Source organism: Ambystoma mexicanum, chromosome 3q, assembly GCF_040938575.1.
Source record: "Ambystoma mexicanum isolate Mex_15411 chromosome 3q, UKY_AmexF1_1, whole genome shotgun sequence".
Taxonomy (NCBI): domain Eukaryota; kingdom Metazoa; phylum Chordata; class Amphibia; order Caudata; family Ambystomatidae; genus Ambystoma; species Ambystoma mexicanum.
The window spans coordinates 924,536,100-924,559,612 of NC_090926.1; the positions used below are offsets into that span (position 1 = coordinate 924,536,100).

At 44.5% G+C, this 23,513-nt stretch overlaps 1 protein-coding gene across 1 annotated transcript in view; it reads right to left on the reverse strand.

Annotated features, from left to right (window-relative positions):
• LOC138583119 (ATP-binding cassette sub-family A member 9-like) overlaps positions 1 to 23,513 on the reverse strand; it is a 2,601,648-nt gene that overhangs the window by 116,994 nt on the left and 2,461,141 nt on the right. The window contains exon 37 of the mRNA XM_069655079.1: positions 6,999 to 7,078. Within this exon, the coding sequence (XP_069511180.1) occupies positions 6,999 to 7,078 (80 nt within the window). The remainder of the gene's footprint in view (positions 1 to 6,998; positions 7,079 to 23,513) is intronic.

Sequence of the window (23,513 nt, forward strand, 5' to 3'; positions counted from 1 at the left end):
CGTTGAATGGAATTTTCACCTCCCTTATCATCCTGAGTATTCGGGATTGATTGGGAGACTGAATGGTTTGTTGAAAGAACAGTTGCAGAAAACTAATGAAGATAATCTGAATGTGTGGTATCGGCGCGTTCTGGATGCGGTGCAAGTGTTGAATAACAGACCAATCGCCAATGGTGAAACCCCATTGATGTGTATGTTAATGCCAGACTTACAAATGAAGTGGAACAGAGCATTTGAACCATTGATGTACTGAGAAATGTCACCTGGAGCTCTAGCTCCTTATCGAGCAACACCAGAGTCTGCAGGGGTGGATTTACATGCGAGGGAAGAGATTAGACAGGAACCCAGAGGAATCAGCGTTTTCAACACAGGAATTGGAGTGCAAATTCCATCAGAGCATAGGGATTAATTGCCCCTAGGTCTGGATTGCCATTGAGAGGAATCCAGGTATTGGGAGGGATTGCTGATGCTGACTTTCAAGGAGAGATAAAAGTGATCCTAATCAATAGTGGAGTGAACATGCCACCTATCCATAAGGTGGATAGGGTGGCATAGGTAATTATTGTACCTCTAAAGTTGTCTTTGGTAAAGAAGGGAGAGCCACCCACTGTGATAACTACACATGGGGATAAAGGTTTTGGCTCATCAGACAGAATGTTTCCGGGAGCGAAGGTTTGGTTTGATAAACCTAGTAGCCCGCCGGTTCCAGCAGATGTAATTGCAATAGGGGAGGACCAAGTTATTCTTGTAATGGAACCAGGGAAGAGAAAATGGAGTCATGTTCCAGCTGACAAATGTTATTTACGTGATGATGTACTCCACTGATATCTTGTTTCTATTCTGTTTATTTTTTTCTCCAGACACTATGTGTCATGTTTGCGCTTGTGGATTTGTGTGGAGTCCATTCATGAGGGTCCTGGGACACACGAGAAGATGTGGCAAGTGTCTCCATCTTGCAACTGAATTCGATGATGTGGATGACGACTAACAGCTTTGATGTTACTGCGTTGCCTGATGCCAGATCAACTGTGCTGTATCGTGGCTACTTGAAGAAACGCTGTGGACATGGGCATAATGTTTTGCCCCCTTCCGCAACTTCCATGTCTTTTGTGCGGCATGGCTATGCTGCAATTGTTCAGCAACCTGAGAATGTATGGGTCTTCCTGGCCCATCGTGTGTTGAACATCTTGCACTTATGCTTAGCTGATTTACATGAAGCTGCAAACTTAATTTCGACGTGCCTTGTGGCTGTACGAACACCGACCCCTTTGTTGCAGCATGTTTTCGGAGTACTGCATAATGATTCTCTCGTGGAGGATTCAGATGTCAGAAGCTCTTTTTCTGTCTGAGTATTGCAAATTTTGTGCGGACAAAGATTGCATATGGAGGAATATGACCCATATTGTCACATATGATATTGCTCCTGCTGATATTTGTTACTTGATGACTTGTGATCCTCAGCGCATTGGCAAATGTCAGCAATTGGACTTGACTGATGAGCGGAGTGGCACTGATTTTGAAAATCGTTTATGTACTCGATCTATGTCTGTTTGTACTGATGTGTCTAATGATAAGTTTAGACATTTTACTGTTTTGGCTGCCAGTTATCTTCGACATGTCAAACTTTCTACTGGTTGCCTGTTTTCCTGTTGTAACTTTACTTACTCGTATATTCCTGATAACATTTCTGGTGGCCCTTAGTTTGATGAAGTTTCCCTTGCAGCTTGCTATTCATCATTTTATGCGCTCTGTTCATGATATTGGCCAGTCATCTGATTGTGATTCTAATGTGCATTTGTTGTCTGAACCTGAGGTTTTGTCATGATTCCTGCTCCTCCAAGATGTCAGGCTGGAGCCAGGCCACGATCACCTACATGGCCCTCAAGGGCCTCTCCATCCCTCCAAAGACCCACTTGGAGTCAGACTTGGTGCTTGTGGCACCAGACTCACTCACGCCTATAAGATAACATTGGGGATTGGACTTGTAGTGCATTGATGGGACTAGATGGATGCTCCCACATATTTCGGTTCCCAGAACTGCATATGCAGTCTAGTCTTTTGGGTGTGGTTCAGCCCAGAGACACCTGGGATACCCAGAGACTATTTAAGCCATGCCCAGGCTGAGAAACATGCTTTGTGTTTTCTGCACCTGTAGCGTGACACTCACCGTGTTCGGATCGGTCTCCAGGAGGCCTGCATCTTTCTTCTGCGCTCAGCTCCTGCAAGAACAAGAACACCGTTAGGAACAGCCTTACCTTGCTGTGCTTCTGCCCATCGTTCATCGCTTCTTCTGTTCTGCGGGCATCTTCAGCGGTGTCATTCCCATCCCGGCACGCCGCTTCCTAAGGAAAAGGGAAAAGAACAGAAAAAAGGCATTAGTAAATTCAGCAAATCTTTGCTTATTTTTAAAGACTGTATGAGCTTCAAACGCTTACCTGAATCCCAGCCGCTCTGGGGGAACTCTGTCTCCAGAACTTCTCATCAATCTGAAGGAGGGAAAAGACACTCCAGGTTAGCGTGGAAACTATCTAGAGGCGCAGCATACCGCGCTTACTCACCGCATTTCTTCTTCATAACCGTCATCCACGCTGAAAACGTTGCAGCACCTAAAAGACACAGAAAAAGAACTCAGTTCAATACAAATACGAAAGGGTTGCATCGCGCATCGCGCTCTCACACACCTTCAGCGCTACTCATCTCAGCAGCACGTCGCCATCCCCGGACGCCGGCCATCATCTAAGGAAGGAAAGGAACGAAGTTATAGAAATGTCGGACTCTTGCCAGTGAAGTAAGTAGGCAGCAACGAGCCTGCATCAATCCACGCACCCCTGCGCTGAAAGCAGGATGGAGAGCACACTTTCCAAGAAAACAAGGTGAGCTGTGGATCAAAGGGAAGTGTTGGACCTCGGGGAAGAAGGGGTTCAAGCACACAGAGATAATAGGGAGTTAAACTCTACCAATCCTGTGTTTCAGGCCCAGTCACCAGTCGAGTAGACTCCAGGGAAGGGTTCAAGGGCGTAAGAGGTCAGAACAGGCTGAGTGACGTCCCCGTGGGTACCAGGTGAGCGTTACAGGTTTTAGCGCTCGCATTTTCCTTAGTGGGTGTTTGGGGTATGGCTTCTGGGGCTATAAATCCTTAATTAGATTGGCCAGTGTGCTAGTTAAAGGACTTCATGAAACCTCTCAAGCTTTGAGTGAGCTGTTGTTAGACAACAGGATTTTAGGAAGGCTATTTTGCAGAACAGGGCTGCTATTATTTGTTTTTGAAACACAATTTGGGTTGCAATGACATGGAAGGGATGTGCTGTTTTTATCTGGATGATCATTCCAGTTCTATTGAAAAGCACATTGGCAGTTTAAGAGACCTGATTTCCAAAGTCACTCAGAAGCAGGGCGGGAACTGGTGGGATCAGTTGTTTTCATGGATTCTGGAGGCGTTGCGTAATATTTTTATTTGTGTTTTTGCAGTTTTGTTTGTTTTGGTTGTTTGTTGTTGTTGCATTTCTTGTATCCCAATTTGGTGAGGATGTTTCGTCAATTTCAGAATCCGTCTTTTGTTTCATTGGAATATGGCAGTTGATTGTCCAAAGGGTGGAGTGTAATGCGTCTGCGAAAATGAGCTAAATCATGGCGTCAGGGCGCAGCCATTTTGGACATTCACTTACAAACCGCAATGAAAGTCTACATTTCTGTGAGCTCAGTTAGAAGGCAGACATGAATTCTGCAACAGTTGCAATATTATATTATGAAACTGAGGAGCTCACTATGATGGATAGTTGTTGTATTGTTCGCTCAAGGAAAGCCGAGAAGGGAGTCGGAGATGTGCAGGTGCATTGATAAGGGGTGCTGGGAACGAGCGTGTGGCAGACAAGCTGGGTTTTTCTACTACTATCTGGATTTTTCTGCTCTTTGCCTCCCATGCTTGCTGTCTGTCCTTCGGCCGGGGGCAGTTTGAGGGGCTGGGATTTTTCCCCCATAAGAAGAACGGTATCCTGATGAGGAGACAGAATTGGAACTCTGTGTGATGAAGTCTCGCTGAGCGGGAGGACTCTCCACTCCAGACCCCGTTAGTACGTGTGATCTCTCTCCCTACCTGCTGTGGGACTGGGTAGTGTCGTCGTGGGTGAGATGAAGTCTTCTCCTACAACTGCACTAACAGTGATGTAGACCCTTTGTAACTATCCTTGTTTGTGTGTTAATGTAAATCCAATTGCATTTAATTTAGTTATTTGTATGCTTATAATTTGTGTGAATAAAGGGCCTGTAAAGAGCCCGTTATATTCCAATTGTTGGTCTAGGTGTGTAGTATTGGCTTCCTGAGTCCAAGAACTTTTGGTCCGTGTAATAGGGTGAGTAGTTCTGAGGTCATTACACGTGCCTGAAAAGCAAAACACTAATAAGGAAGATATTCTTTCCTGTATACCAAAGAAGCCTTCCCTGGGCCTTGGTTTGCCTACTAACTTCTTTCCCATCACCAATCACCCTATCCTTTCCAAGATCATGGAAAAGGTGGTGGTAAACAAACTTCAAACTTTTAGGATAATCAGTGTTTGTCTCTATTTCAGTCTGGTTTCCAGTCCAAGTTTTTTCACCGGTGGATCAAGGGAAGTGGAGATACTTATCATGGTTATTTTATATTGCTTTATTAGATGCCGAAAGCCAGGCAGGTATCAGGGCATGAAAGCCACCAAAAGGACAAGCCACAACAAAGATGTATAATACACAAAACTCAGTCCAGTCGATAGGTTGACCTGTCGTAAGGTTTAGCGATGGTAGTCTACAACATCTTGTACCACACTCTAGCATCAATGGTAGGAATGACAATGCCCAACCTCTGATAGGGTACCTCCTTTTTGGAGTTTCTTGTGGGGATCCCCATGGATCACCCCTGTGCACTAGCCTCTTCAAAATATATTATATCCCTTTTTAAACATCTTAACGGAATTTCCAGTAGTTCTCCATTCCCAAGTGGATGACACTGAGGTTTATGTTGAGGTCCCGGAGCTTGAACCTAGAAGATTCAACATTAGATGATTACAACTCCAACTCAATGGAGTCTACAAGATCTTGTACCACACTCTGGCATCAAGGGTAGGAATGACAATGCGCCTGTGCGCTAGCCTCTTCAAAATATATTATATCTCTTTTTTAACATCTTAACAGAATTTCCAGTAGTTCTCCAATCCCAAGTGGATGACACTGAGGTTTATGTTGAGGTCCCCGAGCTTGAACCTGAATATGTCCCCTCCAAAGCATTTTGTAGAAAATTCAACATTAGATGTATACAACTCCAACTAAATGGAGTTAAAACTGGGTTGATTTGCACGGGGCAATAAGATAGTTGTGCCTTAAAGGCCATACAAATTCCATCACTGCTGGGACAAAAATGTTGCTGAAGTGACAAAGTTAAAAATGTTAAGTTTTAGGTTGAAGCTGAGATGACCGCGTAGAACACATGAACTCCACATTAACCAATAGTTATAAATTCAGCTAAGTGAAGGGGCACACACAAATCGATTTACAGGGGAAAAAAACACTCAGGTCATGGGGCGCAATGGCTCCATATTTGTACTGTACCACGTGTAGCAGTGCCAAGAGGACCTGATGCAAAACTGTGCCCCCTAGTGGCGAAAAAAAGTCCAAATCAGCCTGCACTGCAGACAGAATATTAAAGATGAGGAATCTGTGGGAGGATGGAATCCATTCATAATTCAAGCTACTTTGCCTAGACTTTAAATGTCTCCACAGTAAAACACCTAAATACCTGGTACTACCTCTTGTTCACATGAAATTCGAAGGAGGCCAGACGGCCGCTAGAACAAAGCACCTTTGCTCGCCACTTTAGTTTACCCAGCTCAATTTCATCATTGGCTTCAGACCCAATCTAAAGGTCCCTTTGTTACAGTGGATTTTGCAGTCCGCAGTGCCAAAAGATCTTTTTTAGGATACCAGAGGACAATAGACGAGTGCACCATTCACAGTAAATAGCCAATGAGGCTATGAAAATGTTTCCCTTAATTGGTCTGGAGATAGGACAAGTGTGCCCCATCCTCAATAGGATTTTCATACATTGGCTTAAAGGCTTCTGCATCCTTATCACAAGATCGAAACACAATACAACAATGCTACAAATGAAACACCTTGACTGATACATCTACAGTATTTTAAAGTTGCAGGCACAGATGACAGACATACAGGCAATCTGTTAATTTTCAAGCCACATTATGTTTTTCATTTTTGCCACTGCTTACCGTTACAGCCATCTTGGTTATTTATGAATTAGGTACTAATAAATATTCTTATGACACCAATATCAGGCCAACGCCAAAACCATAATTAGAATGACGTTCATAAAAGCCTTTAGTTTGCAGGTGCAAGTATATATACTGCCTTCATGATGATCTCCCATTGTTATATTGATAGTCATCAGAGCTTTCTCCAAACCCTCACTGCACGCCACATGATGAATTATGCCTAATCTAGTAAATACAGACATAGCATAATGTTAGCCTTCGACTCTATGGGGAATATGTATAACAAAGCACAAATACCTGCCACAGGGGACAGGTGCTATTGACTAAACTGCAGTACCTAGCAGGGAATAGTATGTCACACTTTGTCCTGCCCTTTATCAGCTATCTGAACTCCAACCAAACCCCATGCAGAGTCATCTACGGGGCAGCATTAATCAACAATTTGTACTATTGTGAAATGCTTGTGTATCACCAATGTACTATTCATGGTGTATATTGCACTGTTATACGCAATTGCTAGAGCTTCATCTTCTTGTGGCACGCTTGGCCACAGAGCCTAGGAACCTGCTGCATTAGGCGCTATGCACATCAGCCTTCTATTTTCATTCTTTCTTTTTCTCGTCTCGTGTTATGTTTAGCCTATTTTGATTTGTTTATACATCTTCTTATTAGATGCAACAGCAGAATGGAAAAGGAGCTGTGCAGGCCATTTTACATATTTGATAATGGTTAATGCAATCATACCTTCCTCCAGGACTGAAAAAGCTTGGGAAAGTGACTTGACATTGTCCATTGGTATTCTATAGGATAGCAAGGATGAAAACCTGTATAAGAGATGAAGAAGAAATTATTAACATCACTCTTTAGTTCATTTATAATTATTAATTATGAGGTCACCAAGAGTGAACTACATTTATAAAATGATGATAGATTAAAAGCTACGCTCGAACATTAGGGCCAGCTTCTCAAAGAGAAGGCAAAATAAAGAACAGGTACAGCATTGCCATCATACAATGATTGACCTTTGCTGCATTTTAAAATCCTCGGGCAGTCTGCCATCCGATTGGTGCTGCTTGGGAATAAGCACCACCCCCACTGCTGTTCACAAGATCCTTAACTGGGAATACATCTGCAACACTTTAGTATCTTCACATGTATCTACAGTGGGCTGCATCAAAAGTCATTTATGCAAATACATGTGTCTCAGTTATAGGTTCTCAGTCAGTAGGTACACCTTCAGATGGATGCAGGACACACAGCAACGAATACAGAGATAGTGCAAGTAAAGTATAATATACCCAAAGTGGATACCTCTTTCTGGAAATCATGCAACTGTTAACAACTGCTCACCAGCCCACTAAGGACAAGTAGATACTGAAGGTAGCATTCTAAGACTAGAATTGCTTGATACAAACGGGTATACCAATGATATATATATTGCACTTGGGTCTGTATCTGTTACCCTACGGTCCCCTTACCTGCACTTCCCAGACACCCCTTGTCTGCGCTCAAAACCTGCACTTGCACTTTCCCCCGTCCCTCTCCCCTGCACGTGCGCGTTCTCAATGTCACTGGGCATAGTAAGATCGCTGTTTTGTCCTCCCTTGTTCCCCTCCCATGCCTCTAGCGCTCTGGAACACTTGCGTATGAGCGCAATACAAATAAAATATCATATCATATCACGATTAGAGATACGGAAATCCCTATTGTGGTAGTAGCTGAAAGCTGCAATGAATGAGTTTTTTAGCGTAGAAAACACTCCCATGTTAGAGCCAAGTGATAGATGAAACTTTTGTACTGTTAGCAATATCTTTGGTAACCCATATCACAGGTCAATGTTAGTTACACCAGTTTTCAGATAACTGTCAGCCACTTGGGTTGTAGCAAATGAGCTGCAGATCTGTGAGTCAGCAGCATCTGACGACACCACAGTCCCCACCTCAGTATGAGATTGGCTAGTAGCCACACATGTACACTGAACAAGTGGGTGGGGTGGCACATGGTATCATGAACCCACATATATGGCAACCCGGTACAGGGTTACCTTTCCACTGGTCATCCTTTTTTTTTTGCCACACTGCCTATTCGGCTGTGATGGTGCCTCTCACTCACCTCCCCCGGCTTACCCTTCATTGCTCCTGGCTCTCGCTGCTGCTTCTTTACAATTACCCGGGCCCTCTCTTTCCTGTGCAGCTGTGCACCACATTGCTACTGGTTGAGATGGGTTCCTTCCTGCCTTGGAGGTGGAGGGCGCAGGGACACTCACCCAATTGACTTTCTGGGGACCCAGATAGGCAATTGGGCTACCTAATGCATGGGGGATACCCCAGTGATCCAGCAACACCAGACTATGTCTCACATTAATGTAAAATGTTGACTTCTTCAAAGTAACCTGCTCCTAGCAACCGGCTCCTAGCAACCTATGACAACCTGCTTATCCCTATGATTTAGGACAGTGATTCCGAGAAATATAGAATCCTGACACACCATCCCTAGCACCCTCTCAACTCTGATATTGCAGCAGCAGACTAAGATCATTAGGTAATTGACAAGCCAGAACCAACCAACAATAGGTGAAGTTTCTATCTTCCACCATACCTCTGGTTTTACTTTTAACATTTACCATTGCCTTAAGCTGTAGTGCTATCAAGTTTAATTGAGACAGAAAGCTTAACAGAGGCTCCAAGTTCCAGAGCATTTTCAGTCTGACTTTCATGAACCTCCCTTTCGATACCAGTATATCAGCTTTAGCCTAGCCCACCCCAAAGTCTACTGGTACAACACCATAATAATTTGCAGTAAACTAGATGCAATTTGCACTCCTTATCGTAGATCATAACAGTGCAAGACTGTAGCACAAAAAAGCAGAGCAGAGAAGGAATGGGTAATAAAGCTACAGTGGAAATCTTGAGAATGCTCATTTGGAAAAAAGTGACAATACCAGGGAGTTCGACAGGGTAGAAAGACTTAACCTAAAGACAGACTATATGACAGGTGACAGTATCTGTCATAAGCTTTTACCCCTTCAGTAATCGAAGAATAAAATTAGATGATAGTTACATGAAAGAGCCTTCTCAACCTTTTAAATAAGGGAACCAAGATGACCTCCTTCCAGGAGGCAGGAATACTTCTGTTGTGGCTCACTTCATGATAAAAACATTTCTTCCCCCACTCAGGCCTCTCTTCAGAATGAGATAGCACAGGCATCAATTGCTGGTATTTTAGAGGTTTTTCAAAAAAGCTTGCGAGGGCATAAACTCTACTGTACTTGCCAAAGAAATCCAAGGCCTATTATTATTTTGTATTTTGTCCAACTACCACAGACCCCAATATTGATGATTAATGTTTGTTTTGTTTGTTTCATTTATTTGTATAGCGCTCCAAACCCAGAGGTAGAAGGGTGCTTAAAGAAGACGGTTACATAATTGTGATATACAATTTTCAATATACAGCAATTTACAGAATATACAGACAGCAGTGGGAGGTGTATGCACAGCTCTCCTTCCTGGGCATGTATGTAATTGTGTTGGGCGTGGACATATAGAATGATGTCAATCCACTAGCAGAAGCAGTCTGAGTTACATTCTTCAATGCCTTATGGGGTTTCCAAGCCACACTCATTAATGACTACTTTCCCTATATATTTTGAAACATTCTTTAAAGGTTCAAAACAAAGGGGGGTCTGAGAGTCTCTCTACCAGCACAAACACGGCCCATTGACCTGTTCTTGGGTGGATGGCCCCTGGGAGAGTCTCAACCAAGTCCGTAGCTCACTGTCCCTTTCACAGAGGAGAAATATCCCTGCATATCAGTCTTTGTCCTGCCCAGGGGCAATCCAGCACCGAAATTCTAGGCAATTCTTCTCTGAACAAGAGTACCAACCGCAACCCCATACACGTGTTCCAGCCTTGTTGAGCATCATCAGTGAGGTGGAGTTGTGCCTCTCTGAGATCAGTGAGCAAGGGGTCCAACATCTGGATTCCCCTGGTAACTTAGGGTGAGACCCAAAGTTACTTAATATGCTAAACAAAGGGGGGTCTGGGAGTCACACTACCAGCACAAACACGGCCCATTGACCTGTCCTTGGGTGGATGGCCCCTTAAAAGGTTGCCTCACCCTTTGTATACACTCTAAATACAATACAATCAGTGTATCCGAATTAACACTGATATTTCTTGTTTCCTGTCTGAGCGCCCAACAACTTTCCAGGAGGTCACTTCATAGTTTTTCAAGGACAGTATGCTTGTCAGCTTCCATTTGATTGCTGCTACTGAATATTTTCAACTACATATGTTTTTTGTGCTCCACTGGCACCCTTATGAAGAGGAACCCTCATCCCAGTGGTGCAACATCTAATACCAAATTAATTTAATTGTTATTCATCCATGATAAAATATTTTCCATACTATTTCTGGTGAGAATGTTCACAGTATGAAGAGTACAATTCTTTAAACTGCAGCTCGGTCACCCACCACAGACGCTCGAAAGATAGTAGAGCATAATATAGGAAAGAATGAAATGGTGGAAATGTGAGTCCAACTCCCTGGAATATTGCTGTACTTTCTCCCAACGTGCATCCTGATGTTGTGAACCACCAAGGAAATCACCCAGAACCCGCCTGAGCACAACATGTATGGGCTTCACATGCCATTTGAAAAAAGTGAGACTCCAAAGCAACTCCAGGAAAGCAGCTGTACATAAAGTTATATTTCAATGCTTGTAGCCACTCTACCACTGATGCCCATCTTTTACATTTCAGCTTAATCATCAACTGCATTTCTCCTCCACACCAGTCCAGAATCACAGAATCATATACATATTTGCACTGAAAAAAACATAGTTATGGTGCAGTGAAGTTGCACAGATTTAAAACAACAAAACCCTTGAATTTCAGCGGATGTCGTAAGTTATGACTAGCTTATCTCGGCACGCTCCTGTTGATGTCCCCCATAATTCCATTTTGTATGTCATTGTGAATACCTTCTCTTATGATAAGTATGTGCTCATGGGCTTTGCAACAGGAATGCGCCGAGTTAAGCTGGTCATGACTTCTCACATGCACTGAATTGCAAGGGTTTTGTTTTGTTCAATCTGTGCAATTTAACTGCACATTAACTAAGATTTTTTCAGTGAATTTCAAGGGTTTTGTTTTACCATAGATTTTTAACAGGCTGCTAGACATGCCCTTTTCAGCCATGGCCAGTTTTTTTTACAGGCAACTAGACATGCCCGTCCGGCCATTGCCAGTGGCAACGGCTTTCGGCCATGTCCACTGTATATGTTGCCCAATAGGTTTCTTTTGGACCCACTAGAAGATGCTGTGGTCACAAAACATGTCCTTCAGTCCCACTAGCCAGGGCCTTCAGGCATGCCCACTGTATCTTTTAAAAAAGTACCTTTCTTTCCCACTCACTAGCCATGGGCTTTGACCATGACCATCGGCCTCATACTTTGGCCATGGACACTAATGTGAAGAATCCTCCCTCACTGAAACCCTGCCTAAAGTCTCCTCCCCGGTGGCCAAGTAAAGGCAGACACTTCCTGATCCTGACATTGGGGGTGGTGTACTGTGGGAGGATCACCTAGGAGGAGACACGACCCAGGGTGGTGAGGAGATTCCGTGGGATGAGACGTAGTATTTGTCCTTTGGAAGGGAGAACCTTTTAAGGTTGCCAAAACAGATAATGGCTTATTGCCATTATGGTGTATATGAACCCCATATAAGATCTGTGGCTCTGGGCACAAATACCATAAAACCTGAACAACCCTTAAGAACAGAAAGATCCTTTAAGGTATTTCAGGACCATAATTCTCCTTACTCCCAAAGGGTTAATGGAAAGGAATTTGAAAACGTTACTCTAAATAAAATGTTTTCATCTGTAACCATTGCATCTAATGGGAAATAAATGTAACCTTAAAATTAAGAAATTATTTAAAAGAACTAACTTTGTTGTTGGGGACTTCAAGTCCCATAATCCTATAAATACTGGGACGAAGAAGAGGACTGAGGATTTACGCTGTAGCAGTAGTCAGGCAATTGAGCCTATTATCCCACACCTGAAGGAGCCTGGGAGGCATAAAAGGCCCCCTCAGGTGCAGGCAATAGGAGGAAGGAGCTGGAACTGTGACTGGAGTGCATGCAGTAGTAGTAGAGGCAGAAAGCAGAAGGCACAGTGTTGGCAATCCAAACAGAAGTGGAGATCTTAAGGGATGCCGGAACGCAGATGCAGCAGATTTTACCTGCTTGTTCCGAGAGGGTCCTGTTCCCCAGTGCAGAGGCTGCGCAGCGGAAGGCGTGCAGGAAGGCGGTCTTTCCCCCTGTGACCCTACTTGCAGTAATTGACATGCAAGCAGCATGTTGGAGACCGAGGCGAAGAGCAGCTGTGACGCTGTGGGTCTCGGGAGTGAGAGGGGCTCCTTCACTGAGCAGCCGGACCAGAGACACCTTCAGGAAGAAGGGTATGGGTCACCGATTTAAGCCAGAAGCAGTAGACGTTATGCGACAAACGGAAGAAGATTACAGCAGCTGGTGAGTGAAACCTTGTGTTCTGATTCCTTGCGCAAGCTCTGCTGGCAACAGTAACCAGCTTAATCTTCATTCGCGTATAAGCAGTAGCGAGCTGAAGTTATTAGTGAGTCGTTAACAAGGGAACAATGGAAAAGTGACACTCGTGAGCGATTGAATAATTCTTTGTTCACTGCATGAAGAGCAAACAGTGCAAAGGACCATTTTTAAACCCTTAAGCCTTGTAAATCTTGCAAGGAAGTGGTTGCGCATCTCTCATTACGCAGAACAAACATCATGAAAGTCATTGTTGAATATTTCACCTTTGTAAAACCTTTGAAGAAGTGGTTGCGTGTGCCTAATTACGCTTTTCATAGGAAGAGTGAACTCTACCTCTTCCTTCACGTGAACAATCATTACTCATAATAGAAGTCAAGTGGTTAAATATTGTATATGCAGTTGGAGAGTGAGTAAGCATTGCCCAAGCTAAGAGTATTCCCCTATTAGGACTGAAAGCAGCTTTTCACAGAGCCGGAGAACAATCAAAGCAATACTGTAAGCCCAATAAAAGTTCAACATTGCCTAAAATACAGGTGTGCAGGTATTACCTGAAGCCAAGAGAGTGGTACACAGGCTTCTGGGTAATTATTCTGAGAGAGAGAGAGAGAGAGAGAGAGAGAGAGAGAGAGAGAGAGAGAGAGAGAGAGAGAGAGAGAGAGAGAGAGAGAGAGAGAGAGAGAGAGAGAGAGAGAGAGAGAGAGAGAGAGAGAGAGAGAGAGAGAGAGAGAGAGAGAGAGAGAGAGAGAGAGAGAGAGAGAGACTCAAGTTGTTTTTGAAGGTGTTGAAGTACCTTAAAATGACTCTTGTCAGAACTTGTCTTAAAATAAAGTACCACAGGTGTGGTGGTATCAGATAATACTGCAGCTGTGATGGTATATTTGGTTTTCAGTAGATGCAAGACTTTTGTGGTATAAGTGAAGCAGAATGCTATGAGGCAAAGGAGAATGTCCTCATGGTAAACTAGTAGAAGTAAAGTTGTTGAAGTAGAAGCAGCAGCACTGTGAAGTCATCCTGACAAATATATCTAATGTGAATCCTAATCTTGTGAATAACGACATAATAACTATTAACCAAGAGGTATGTTCCACTAACATTTAAGGAAGTTGTATTTATTTTGAACTATGTCAAGTCTTCTTGTATAACTGCAATTGGAGCCAAGGCATTATGACTGTGAATAATATTGATGCTATTGTGAGGAAGTGGAAAGTCCATATTTTACCAAGAAGAAGAGCGTTGTTGTTCTTGGAACCTTTGGTAACAAAACTTGATCTTGACCTTGAAACTTCAAGAACTGAATTGAGACTGTGCTACACACATGGATTTCCTTATTTCTCTTGATGAACATTGGAGCTGAATGTATCTAGAATCCTGGACAAGGGAGTTTACCCAGGTTAAGAAAAAGGTCATCAAGAAACTGTGAATTTAATTGTTTATGTTATCTGAATTATCAGATATTTTCTTTGTATTTGATATTTAGGTATGACGGCCAGACATCCTGTGTTAGAGTGTTTCACTTAAGAATTGTTAGGCAGGGAAATCCTTATCCGAGTAGGGATAGTGAGGCATCTAATATCATTTATACTTTAATAAAATGGCATATTTTGAACAATCATTATACAGTTGTCCACCTCACATTGCTGACCCCTCCCAGTATGCATATTGCACCAATATCTTTCTTTGGGCCCACTAGCCATGACCTTCAGCCGTGGCCACCCCACTAGGTTTCTTTAAAACCCACTAGTCATAGCCTTCGGCCGTGAATGTAGCTGTAAAATTCCCCCTTTCTTGTATCAATCCCATCTTTTAACACTCTCTTTAAAAAAAAAGGTTTTCCCATATCTGCAGTTAGTAATAGCAATTTACTACAGATAACCGCAGATATCTGTAAACGCTTGCAAATAACTGCAGTTATTGAAAAAAAACACCCAAAATCCAAAACTCTTCCCTGCCCTCCCAGGCCCTCACCAAGTCCCCCCTATCCGCCTCCTTTGCCATGCTCCCCCAATCGCTCCTTTTTCCTTCTCTAGCCCTCTCACATTCCCCCCCAAACATTTGTTGTTTTGTGGACACACTTTCATTCCCAATCGCGTCTTCTATTATAACCACAGCTCCCACTAAAACTCCTCAATTTCACATAGTGTACTCTTTCCCCCACCCCACCTCTGGCCTAATGCCATTTCATCATTTGTCCTACTCCAAATGGATATATTTGCACTTTTCATGTTTGGCTAACCCCGAAATAAACGTGGTTATCTCTTGCATCAATAAAAAATAAAACGAAAGACTGGCTTTTTCATTTCTGAAAACTCTCTCTGAGGCATTGTGGGACACATATATAGCTATCATTTTGGGAGACGGGGCGCCCTCTTGTCGCACTATAGTTAAGGTGAGTATCAAGTGCCATTGGAAACACAAACAATTAATTGCTTATAAAATTTGTCTCAAGTGACACATTTGGCTGAAACTTTTCAAACAAATATATTGTCATGGGCCCCCCAAACTGCACATTTCGGGAAAGATCTGTTAAACAATAAATAAGTTGTTTAGAAAGTTAAAAAACACTGTTTATGCCTGGTCCCCATTCATTTCCCTATAGAGAAAAAGACAAATGTTTGCTCAAGGGCAGAGTCTAAACTGCTGGATGGAATTGGACCAGACACGAAATAACTTGGGCAGAGTTCTGGGGATATTCCACAAAGTAGTTTTTAAAATATTCAACGGAGAAGGAGGTGCCCACCCCGCTCTCCCAAAAATATAGCTTTATCTCCCACGGTCCTTTGCAGCAGAGAGGCTGAGAGGTATTTCAGAAATTAAAAAGCAGCCATTGTCCCCCAAAATTTATTGGTAATATCTTTTGACTTGCAGGATGGATTTGGGTGACATTTTCAAAACAAAACGTTTATCAACAGCTCCCACCCCCAAATGCCAGGAACAAAATGTTGTAAAATTAAACAGTTATTAAGAAAACAAAACGCCACAATTTCACAGTTTTCAGCTCATTCATTTTCGCATAAAGAAAAAGTGCAGTTTTTTAACAGCCGTTGCGTGAAATTAGCTGGGCAGATTTTGATCAAATAAGAAACAATTTCGGCACAAAGCATTCAATTAGTTTCCTTGACTGGTTTGGAGTGAATCCATCAAGTCGTTGATAAAATATTTGAAAGAAACATGGGGGTCCCCCCCTGTTCCTTAAAACCTCTATATATATATCGGCTGTGGTGGTTTGCAGACGAAGCTGAGAAGCTAATCAGACATGAAAAGCCACCTTTTTTTGCTCAATGCAAGTGATTTCCATGATATTACCGGGAGAAGTCGCAGATGAAAGAACTCAAAACGCTATTTGGAGGAGAAAAAAGGATGCCATCAAGCTTTGGAATGAACTCCCCTACGACCTTACAGAGGCTAATAGCGTTATCGACTTCAGAGAGGATCTGAAAACTCTTCGCTTTATGTAGTCACTCCTGTGGGCAGACTGATCGTTTTGAACCACAGCGCTTAAATGGCCTGGCTGTAGGCTCTATTCACATAGAAATAGCAATCACATCAGGCTAGAAGTTAGGAGTGAAGACACCATGTGAAGTTGGATTTGGGGGTGGGTTGGGGAGCCAGTTATGGGTAGAACCGCAAGAATCTCAGAAGATTACAGCGGCAAAATTGCAAGACCCGCTCAGAAAAGAATGTGCATCACACGAAGAGATGAGCAATAGAGGGTAATGTGCGATGGTTAGGGAGGGAAAAAGCAATTGAGTGGAGTGAGGGGACCTGGAAAAATGTAGGGGGACACATGCTGAGTGCCTGTGAGGACGTGGAAGACATTTTTCATTCTGAGCAATTTTTGCCGTTATTGCAGAAATCGGCGAACATCTACTCTACTGCAGGTATTTCTGTTATTGGAAATGATTACTATGAAATTATCATGAAATTATCGTGGGAATAAGGAGTTGGAAAAAAAGGTTTAACATCTGCAGTGCCTACATCTACCGGGCAGAGGGCAATTGGTGTTGGGGAACAAATTAATGGTTTGATGTGGCTAGTGTCCATGGCTGGTGAGCCCAAAAGAAAGATATTGGTGCAACACCAACAGAGGCCACAGCCGAAGGCCATAGTTAGTGAGAACTCAAGAAATGATGCAACATGTTTTGCCACAGCTCTGGCCGAAGGCCATTGCTAGTGGGCCCTGAAGAAACAAAGGTATAGCAAAACCCTTGAAATGTGTGAAAAACCCTTTGTTAAGAAAGAGTTAAGGTGATTAGTTAATGCAACAAAACCACTGAAATTCATCACTCGCATTTCAATCATGTCCACGTCAGAGAACAAAAATGCATCACACAAATCAAACAGTGATAGGGGGTAATGTCCAGGAGAGGGCCAGGTATGACGGGAGTTGGGGGACCAAGGAAAGAGGAGGGGGCACTTGTTGAGTGCCTGCAAGGACAGGGAAGAGTTTTGGATTTTCGAGCCTTATTCCATATATGGGAATGGGTAGTTCAATAGCGCTTTACGTGTAGTTTGTTGCCAATATCAGGGGAATCCCTTGGTAATGGGGATAGAGTGGCAACCATTTTTTTACACCTGCAGTGGTCACATCTCCTCGGCCTATTGGTGCAACATGTACAGAGGCCAAAGCAAAAGGCCATGGCTAGAGGACCCAGACGAAACCTATTGATGCAATTTATACAGTGGCCAGGGCAACTGCCCATAGCTAGTGGGCCACGTAGAAACCTATTGGTGCAAAATGTACAGTGTCCACGGCTGAAGGACAATGGCCATAGCTGAAGGCCATGGCTAGTGGGCCCCAACATGTTGGTGCAACATCTACAGTGGCTACGGCTAAAGGCCATGGCTAGTGGGCCCCGAAAAAACTATGGTATAATAAAAACCTTTGAAATGTAATAAAAAAACATTGCCCTATAGACGTTATGGTTAAATTGCTCTAGTAAAAACCTGTGCAATTGAGCGGACATTTTGTTAAAGGAAGGTTATGGTTCTAGGGTAAAATCTAAAAACGAACAAAATTTGTCAGATATGGTAAGCTATGCAACCGTAACACATTCCACTGCTGTGCACTGCTAAGACTAACGCCCATGAGATCAAAGATGACATCACAAATGGCCTGTGATGTTTACTGACATCAGAGAAGAAAAAACACCCGATTTTGGGTTTTTTTCCGGGACATATCCCATCCTCATCACCCCTCACCTCCTTGGAGATTGTTTCATTTGTTTGACAAGTGTAATGTATACTTTAATATATGTGTTTACTGCTATGTTCACGGACTACAGGTACAGTCTGCGAATCCAACATGGGATCCGTTTCAAAAGACGCACCTGACCTTCTTAACTAACCAATCAGCTGCTGTATACGATGTCCGCGAACGTTACGCGGCACCCTGATTGGAACAGAGGCATCCGTGGACACTAAAATACCCATGGTTCAAACCAAATGTCAAATTTTCTTTTTACCTACTTTCTAAAAAATCTACTGGATGGATTAACACCAAATTTGGAAAACCACGCTTGCAGGTACAGGATGCTGCTCCTTGCACATGTTTGGTGTAAATCCGTCCAGCGGTTTGGGCTGTATGCGCAAGCAAAATTGGCTGGCATTCATGTCTATCTGAATTTCAAAACATTGCCCATCCTGTGATGAAACGGCATCAAACGTTCCCGAATAGCGTCAAAGATATAAGCTGCCCAACAACTGCTCATCCTATGGAAAATCCTACTTGATCATAACTAGAGGGTCGCTATCACTGACCCTATAATATAGTGAAAAAACTTTGTTAAAGGGACGTTATGGTTAAGTTGTTCTTATAAAAAACCTATGAAATTCAGTGAAAAAACTTTATTAAAGGAGCTTATGGTTGAGTTGGCCTAATAAAAAACTATCAAATTCAGTGCAAAAACTTTATAAAAAGGATGTTATAGTTACTTTGGACTAATAACAACCTATCCATATTATGGTTACAAGTAAAACCGAAAAACCCCAGAAATTCGCCAGTTATGGTAAGCTAAGCAACCATAACTCGCACCACCACTGTGCACTGCAAAGACTTGTATAATAAAGTACTATGTGTGTAATGTTCCGCTGGGTGTGTTTAGTTTTTTTAAAACTCTGTTATGCGTCAGCAAAGCGCTGGATGTCCGCAATCAACCAAAATGGAGGTGTCCGTTGGACACCTCGCCGGTCCGTAAGGTCCGCATCCAAAATCGAAGTGTCTGTAGGACCCCGCTTCTGTCCGCATGTCCATAAAGTTATGATGTACCTATAATTAGTTCGGGGACCCCAAACATGTCCAGCGGACACTGGGGGGCATGCACATCTCCACCCCCCCCCCCAAGTCTTACGAACATACGTGCTGTCCAGCAAGTCTGTACAACAGTGACGTACTTTAACTATTTCGAGGACCCACCCATGTCCGGCAGACACCTGAGCGCATGTGCATCTCATTCCCCGTGTCCTACGGACAACGTGAATGTCCGGCATGTCTGCAAATTTTAATTGGTTCAGGGACCCCAGGCATGTGCGGCGGAAACCTGGGCACATGCGCATCTCATCCCCTAGGTCCTACGAACACTGCGCCTGTTCCGAACTGTCTGCCGCACATGTGTCGCAGTTTTAATTAGTTGGGGAGGCCAACACTGTAGGACACCTATAAGCATGCGCACAACAGATCCTGTGCAATTGGTGTCCTGCGGACAGCGGACCCATTCGCGAACATCTGCGACATCACCATGTGACCGCACCCATGCTGAGCATCAGCCCTTATTGGCGGACAGGGTCTGGGTCCCTGGACAGCAACATATTGCTTTTCTGAGCAATACAAGGTGTTTTACTGTGAAACTACACCCTTGCAGAGGTCTCTGACCTTGGCCCTGATCATCGGGACACTTTTTGGAACTTTTTGAGTCCAGGTTGGGGTTCGAAGTGTCCGCAGAGCGTGCAACTTTCCGCGAAGCACTTCCCAGCACCCCTATAAAAGGCCACACCCCAGTTCTGGTTGACCAGGTCAGAGCACTGCTCCAGATTTGTGCCTTTCCTTCTTTCCAAAATTACATTTGGCTCCTTGCTGGAACTGCTTTTGCTCCTGGCTTAATTGGTTTTGGCTACTAGCTGGAATTGCTTTTGGCTCCTTTGGGCTGACCAGGAATATTCAGCACTGCTGCAGCTTGCTATTGGCTGTTTCCTGTTTTGCATATTGCTGTCTTGCAGGTTCCCGATACATTTCGTGATGGCATCCAAGGCTGCTCCTGCTGCTACTGCCTCTGCCTCAGAACCCCCACCACCACCAAGAGGGGAATAGGTGTGACGATGCAGAAGAGGAACAAGAAATAGAAGAGGATGACGTAGTGGAAGTCCTCCCTGTCAGCTCGTAGGGTGAGTCTTGGGTGTGGAGGCTTTTTTACCACCGTTGGAAATATTCCCACGGTTAGTGCAGCCAAGGTTCCCTGCACTGAGTGTGGCTTCATATTCAGTCTCGGCAAACCTTGGCTGTAACGTTATGAAACTACTTCCATGCGGCGACGCCTAAGATCGAATCACAAAGCAGCAGTTCGGTGGGTCGTCCCCGTCGAACAGGGTAGTAGGTTGAGTTGCTCTGCAGCATTCTCGGCATGGGCTCCTGTCACCACAAGGGACAATCCTGTGGGAGACAGGATTCCTGAAGCAGCCTCACAGTCAATATGCACCGCAGTGGGTCCTTACCTTTCCAAGGTCACTGTTTTGTGTAGTAGTCTGCACGGGTGAGCAGTTCTGGAATGGATTCGAGGCTGCGGTCAGGAACCACAAAGTAAATTTGGCCGTACCTCCATGAGGCACACCCAACATCCTCCTCTCTCCATCTCGCCTTTCATATCCCTGTGGTTGGTGAGCCTTCCCTCCCTTGTGTGTTGTGTTTTCAGAGCCACCTTTCACAGTTTAGAAATATGCCAATGAAATGGTTCAGGACCCTGGCCATTCTTTTCTGGGATAAAGTGATGGCTCTTTTTGTTCTTGAAACTTTTGAAGTGGCCAACACCTTGTGCACTCATGTTTGCTATGCTTGCAAGAACGGCTGCAAAGCATTTTGGATATTTTGCAAAAAAAGCTGATTTCCAGCATCAGTAAAATGGACTTCATCTCTGCGAAAAATGTTGCTACGAAATGTAATAGTTTCAATGTGGAAAGAGGACATGCCAACATCTCGCAAAAAGGCACAAACAGCCTTGTTCACATTGCGCCTTGCTTTCTCCATTTGCAGACCAAATGAAGAAGAACGCAGCCACATCTGTCTCTGGGCAATGTGAGAGAAAATTACTCAGGATTTTGGAAACATACCCATGACTTTCCCTAGTGCCTATTTCATCGCAAACTGCAATGAGATTCCGGTAACATGTCCTAAACGGTTTCCTCCACAATGGACAATAATAATGGCTGGATGAAGCTGCATCACCAAAGTGGCACAAAGAGGAACCAAATCCAGCCACCTCATTCCACGTACTCCATACCAGGGCACATCCACATGAGAGAATCCAAGATGTACAGCCATTCCACAGTGCTCTGCATGCACCTCCAAACAATGTACCCAGGAGTGCCCCAAAATCCATACACTATGACTCCTGAAAGTCACAGCCATAGCCAAAGCCATCTGCAATTCTCTCAGCAAACCGCCATTCTACCACACTCTCTCCTTGCACACCACACCCAAGAAACCATATTAACCAATCCCCTAGCTGCCACAGTCCCATTTCCATGCCTGCCATCCTCAAAAGCCCCAGGCGTGGCACGAGCGATCCGCAAACTACCGATGTGTACACAGACATATCGTGCATTGCGTAGGGTTGGTGGAACACATTTCAACCAGGGTAGGGGAGTTCCTATTTAGAGGTGGCTCTGAAAAGAGCCTTTTTTAAATTTATTTTTTTATAACTTCTTTTTATTATTTTACAACATGAAAAACAACAACTCAACTTTTCTCCCTCCCTTACCCCTCTCCCCACAGAGTCTATCACCAGAGCACCGGTGAACTCTCGTGCCCATCTCTCCTGCCTCCGGAGTATCTTCATTGAAGGTCCAAAAGTTTTAGTCTTTGTGGGCATCGGTGCTCCCTAAAGTCTCCCTTTAGAAAGGTAAGAGTCTCTCCCCATTCAGCTGCAAAGTTCTCCAGATTGTTGTTGACTGCGTAAGTGGCCCACTCTATGGCTACCAACTCCCCCATTTTCTTCAGCCAGTCCTGTTCTGTTGGGATCATGGGGCCCTTCCATCTTTGAGCAATGAGGGCCATCGATGCCAGCGTAATTATGACTTTTGCTTTGACCCGCCCCCTACCTCCCCCTGCCACTCGGGCCCATCAGAATCATCCGGGGGTCTTGGCCTGCCCCTTCCCCAAACTCCTGGTCCTGTGCCTGTTTTATTTCGTTCCCGGGTATATATCGTGTACACGGGCTGGGGTGTAATGCCAGCCAAATATATCATTGTACCAGGCCTCCTGGAGATGAACCGCCCTTGCAACCTTTGGAATCTTCCTCCACAGCCTCTCCGAGTCCTCTGTCTCTATTCTGCTCCCCAGTAGTTGTTCCCATTGACTCATGTATGCCCAGTTCACCTTCAGGCCTGCGTTCTCTAGGAGTTTGTGAAGGTCTGAGCTTAGCCCTTTGGTCCCCTCATGTAGTAACAGTAACTGTTCGAACCGCGTTGTGATGCGGGTGGCTGTCTTCCTTATCTCCGAGGACATCATCCAATGCCTAATCTGAAAGTCTCTGAGCCTCTCCCCTTCACCCAGATCGAAATCCTGCTTGCACTCCTGAAATGTTTTGACATTTTGCCCTCGGAACATGTCCCTAATTGTCCTGCAGCCCCCTCCCTCCCAATTTGTGAATAACCCTTTTTCCATCCTTGGGCTAAAGTCCCTATTTACCAGCTGGCCCTCAGATTAGGTTTCTGGCTCCCCACTGCTTCCTGCTCCCAGGCCCCATTCTCAGGTCTCCCTTCAGGGTACGCCCTCCCTCCATGTAGCGCCCCGTCCACCAGCCACCACTCCTGTTGTGGTGCAATGTTTTCCCCTTGTTCAGTTCCTCCTACCCTTCCTGCCCGGCCACTCTGGTCCCTCTGACCCCACCCAACCTCACCCCTCCCTTCCACACCCCCTAATCCCAACTTTGAGTGTGGCTGACCCCCCCCTCATTTCCCCTCCTTTGGACGCACTTGTCCTTGTTCGTTCCAACATGTTTTCTACTCCCCCCCTCCTCGGCCCTGTGTATTGCCCATTTGCCCAAGACCCCCCCATCATTCGGTGCCGCTCCTCACTTCTATTTCTGCCCCCAATCTCCTCCTCGCATAGGGGGATCTCTTAGGGTGGCTCTTCTCCTGCTTCTTTCTCCTATAGTCGACCATTCCCAAGGTGTGTACCTTGCCCTTTGCTCCGGGGTGGCTGGGGCCTCGCTTCCTTGACCCTCCCTTTCTCCCTCAAGATCCAGATGTATTATGTTTGCCGCTTCCTGGAGCTGTAACGCTCACCTGATTCCCGTAGAGGCGCCGGTCTTGACTGGGCGTATACCATATCTTCAAAGGTGATGTGTAACACACGGCTGGCTCTTTGGGCTGGACCTCTGTGCACTGTATGTCTGACTCGAAGGGTAAGATGTCTGCAGATAGAAAATATGGGATTAAGGAACTGGGTTATTGAATGTCTCTCTCTTCTTCCCTTTCTCTTCTCC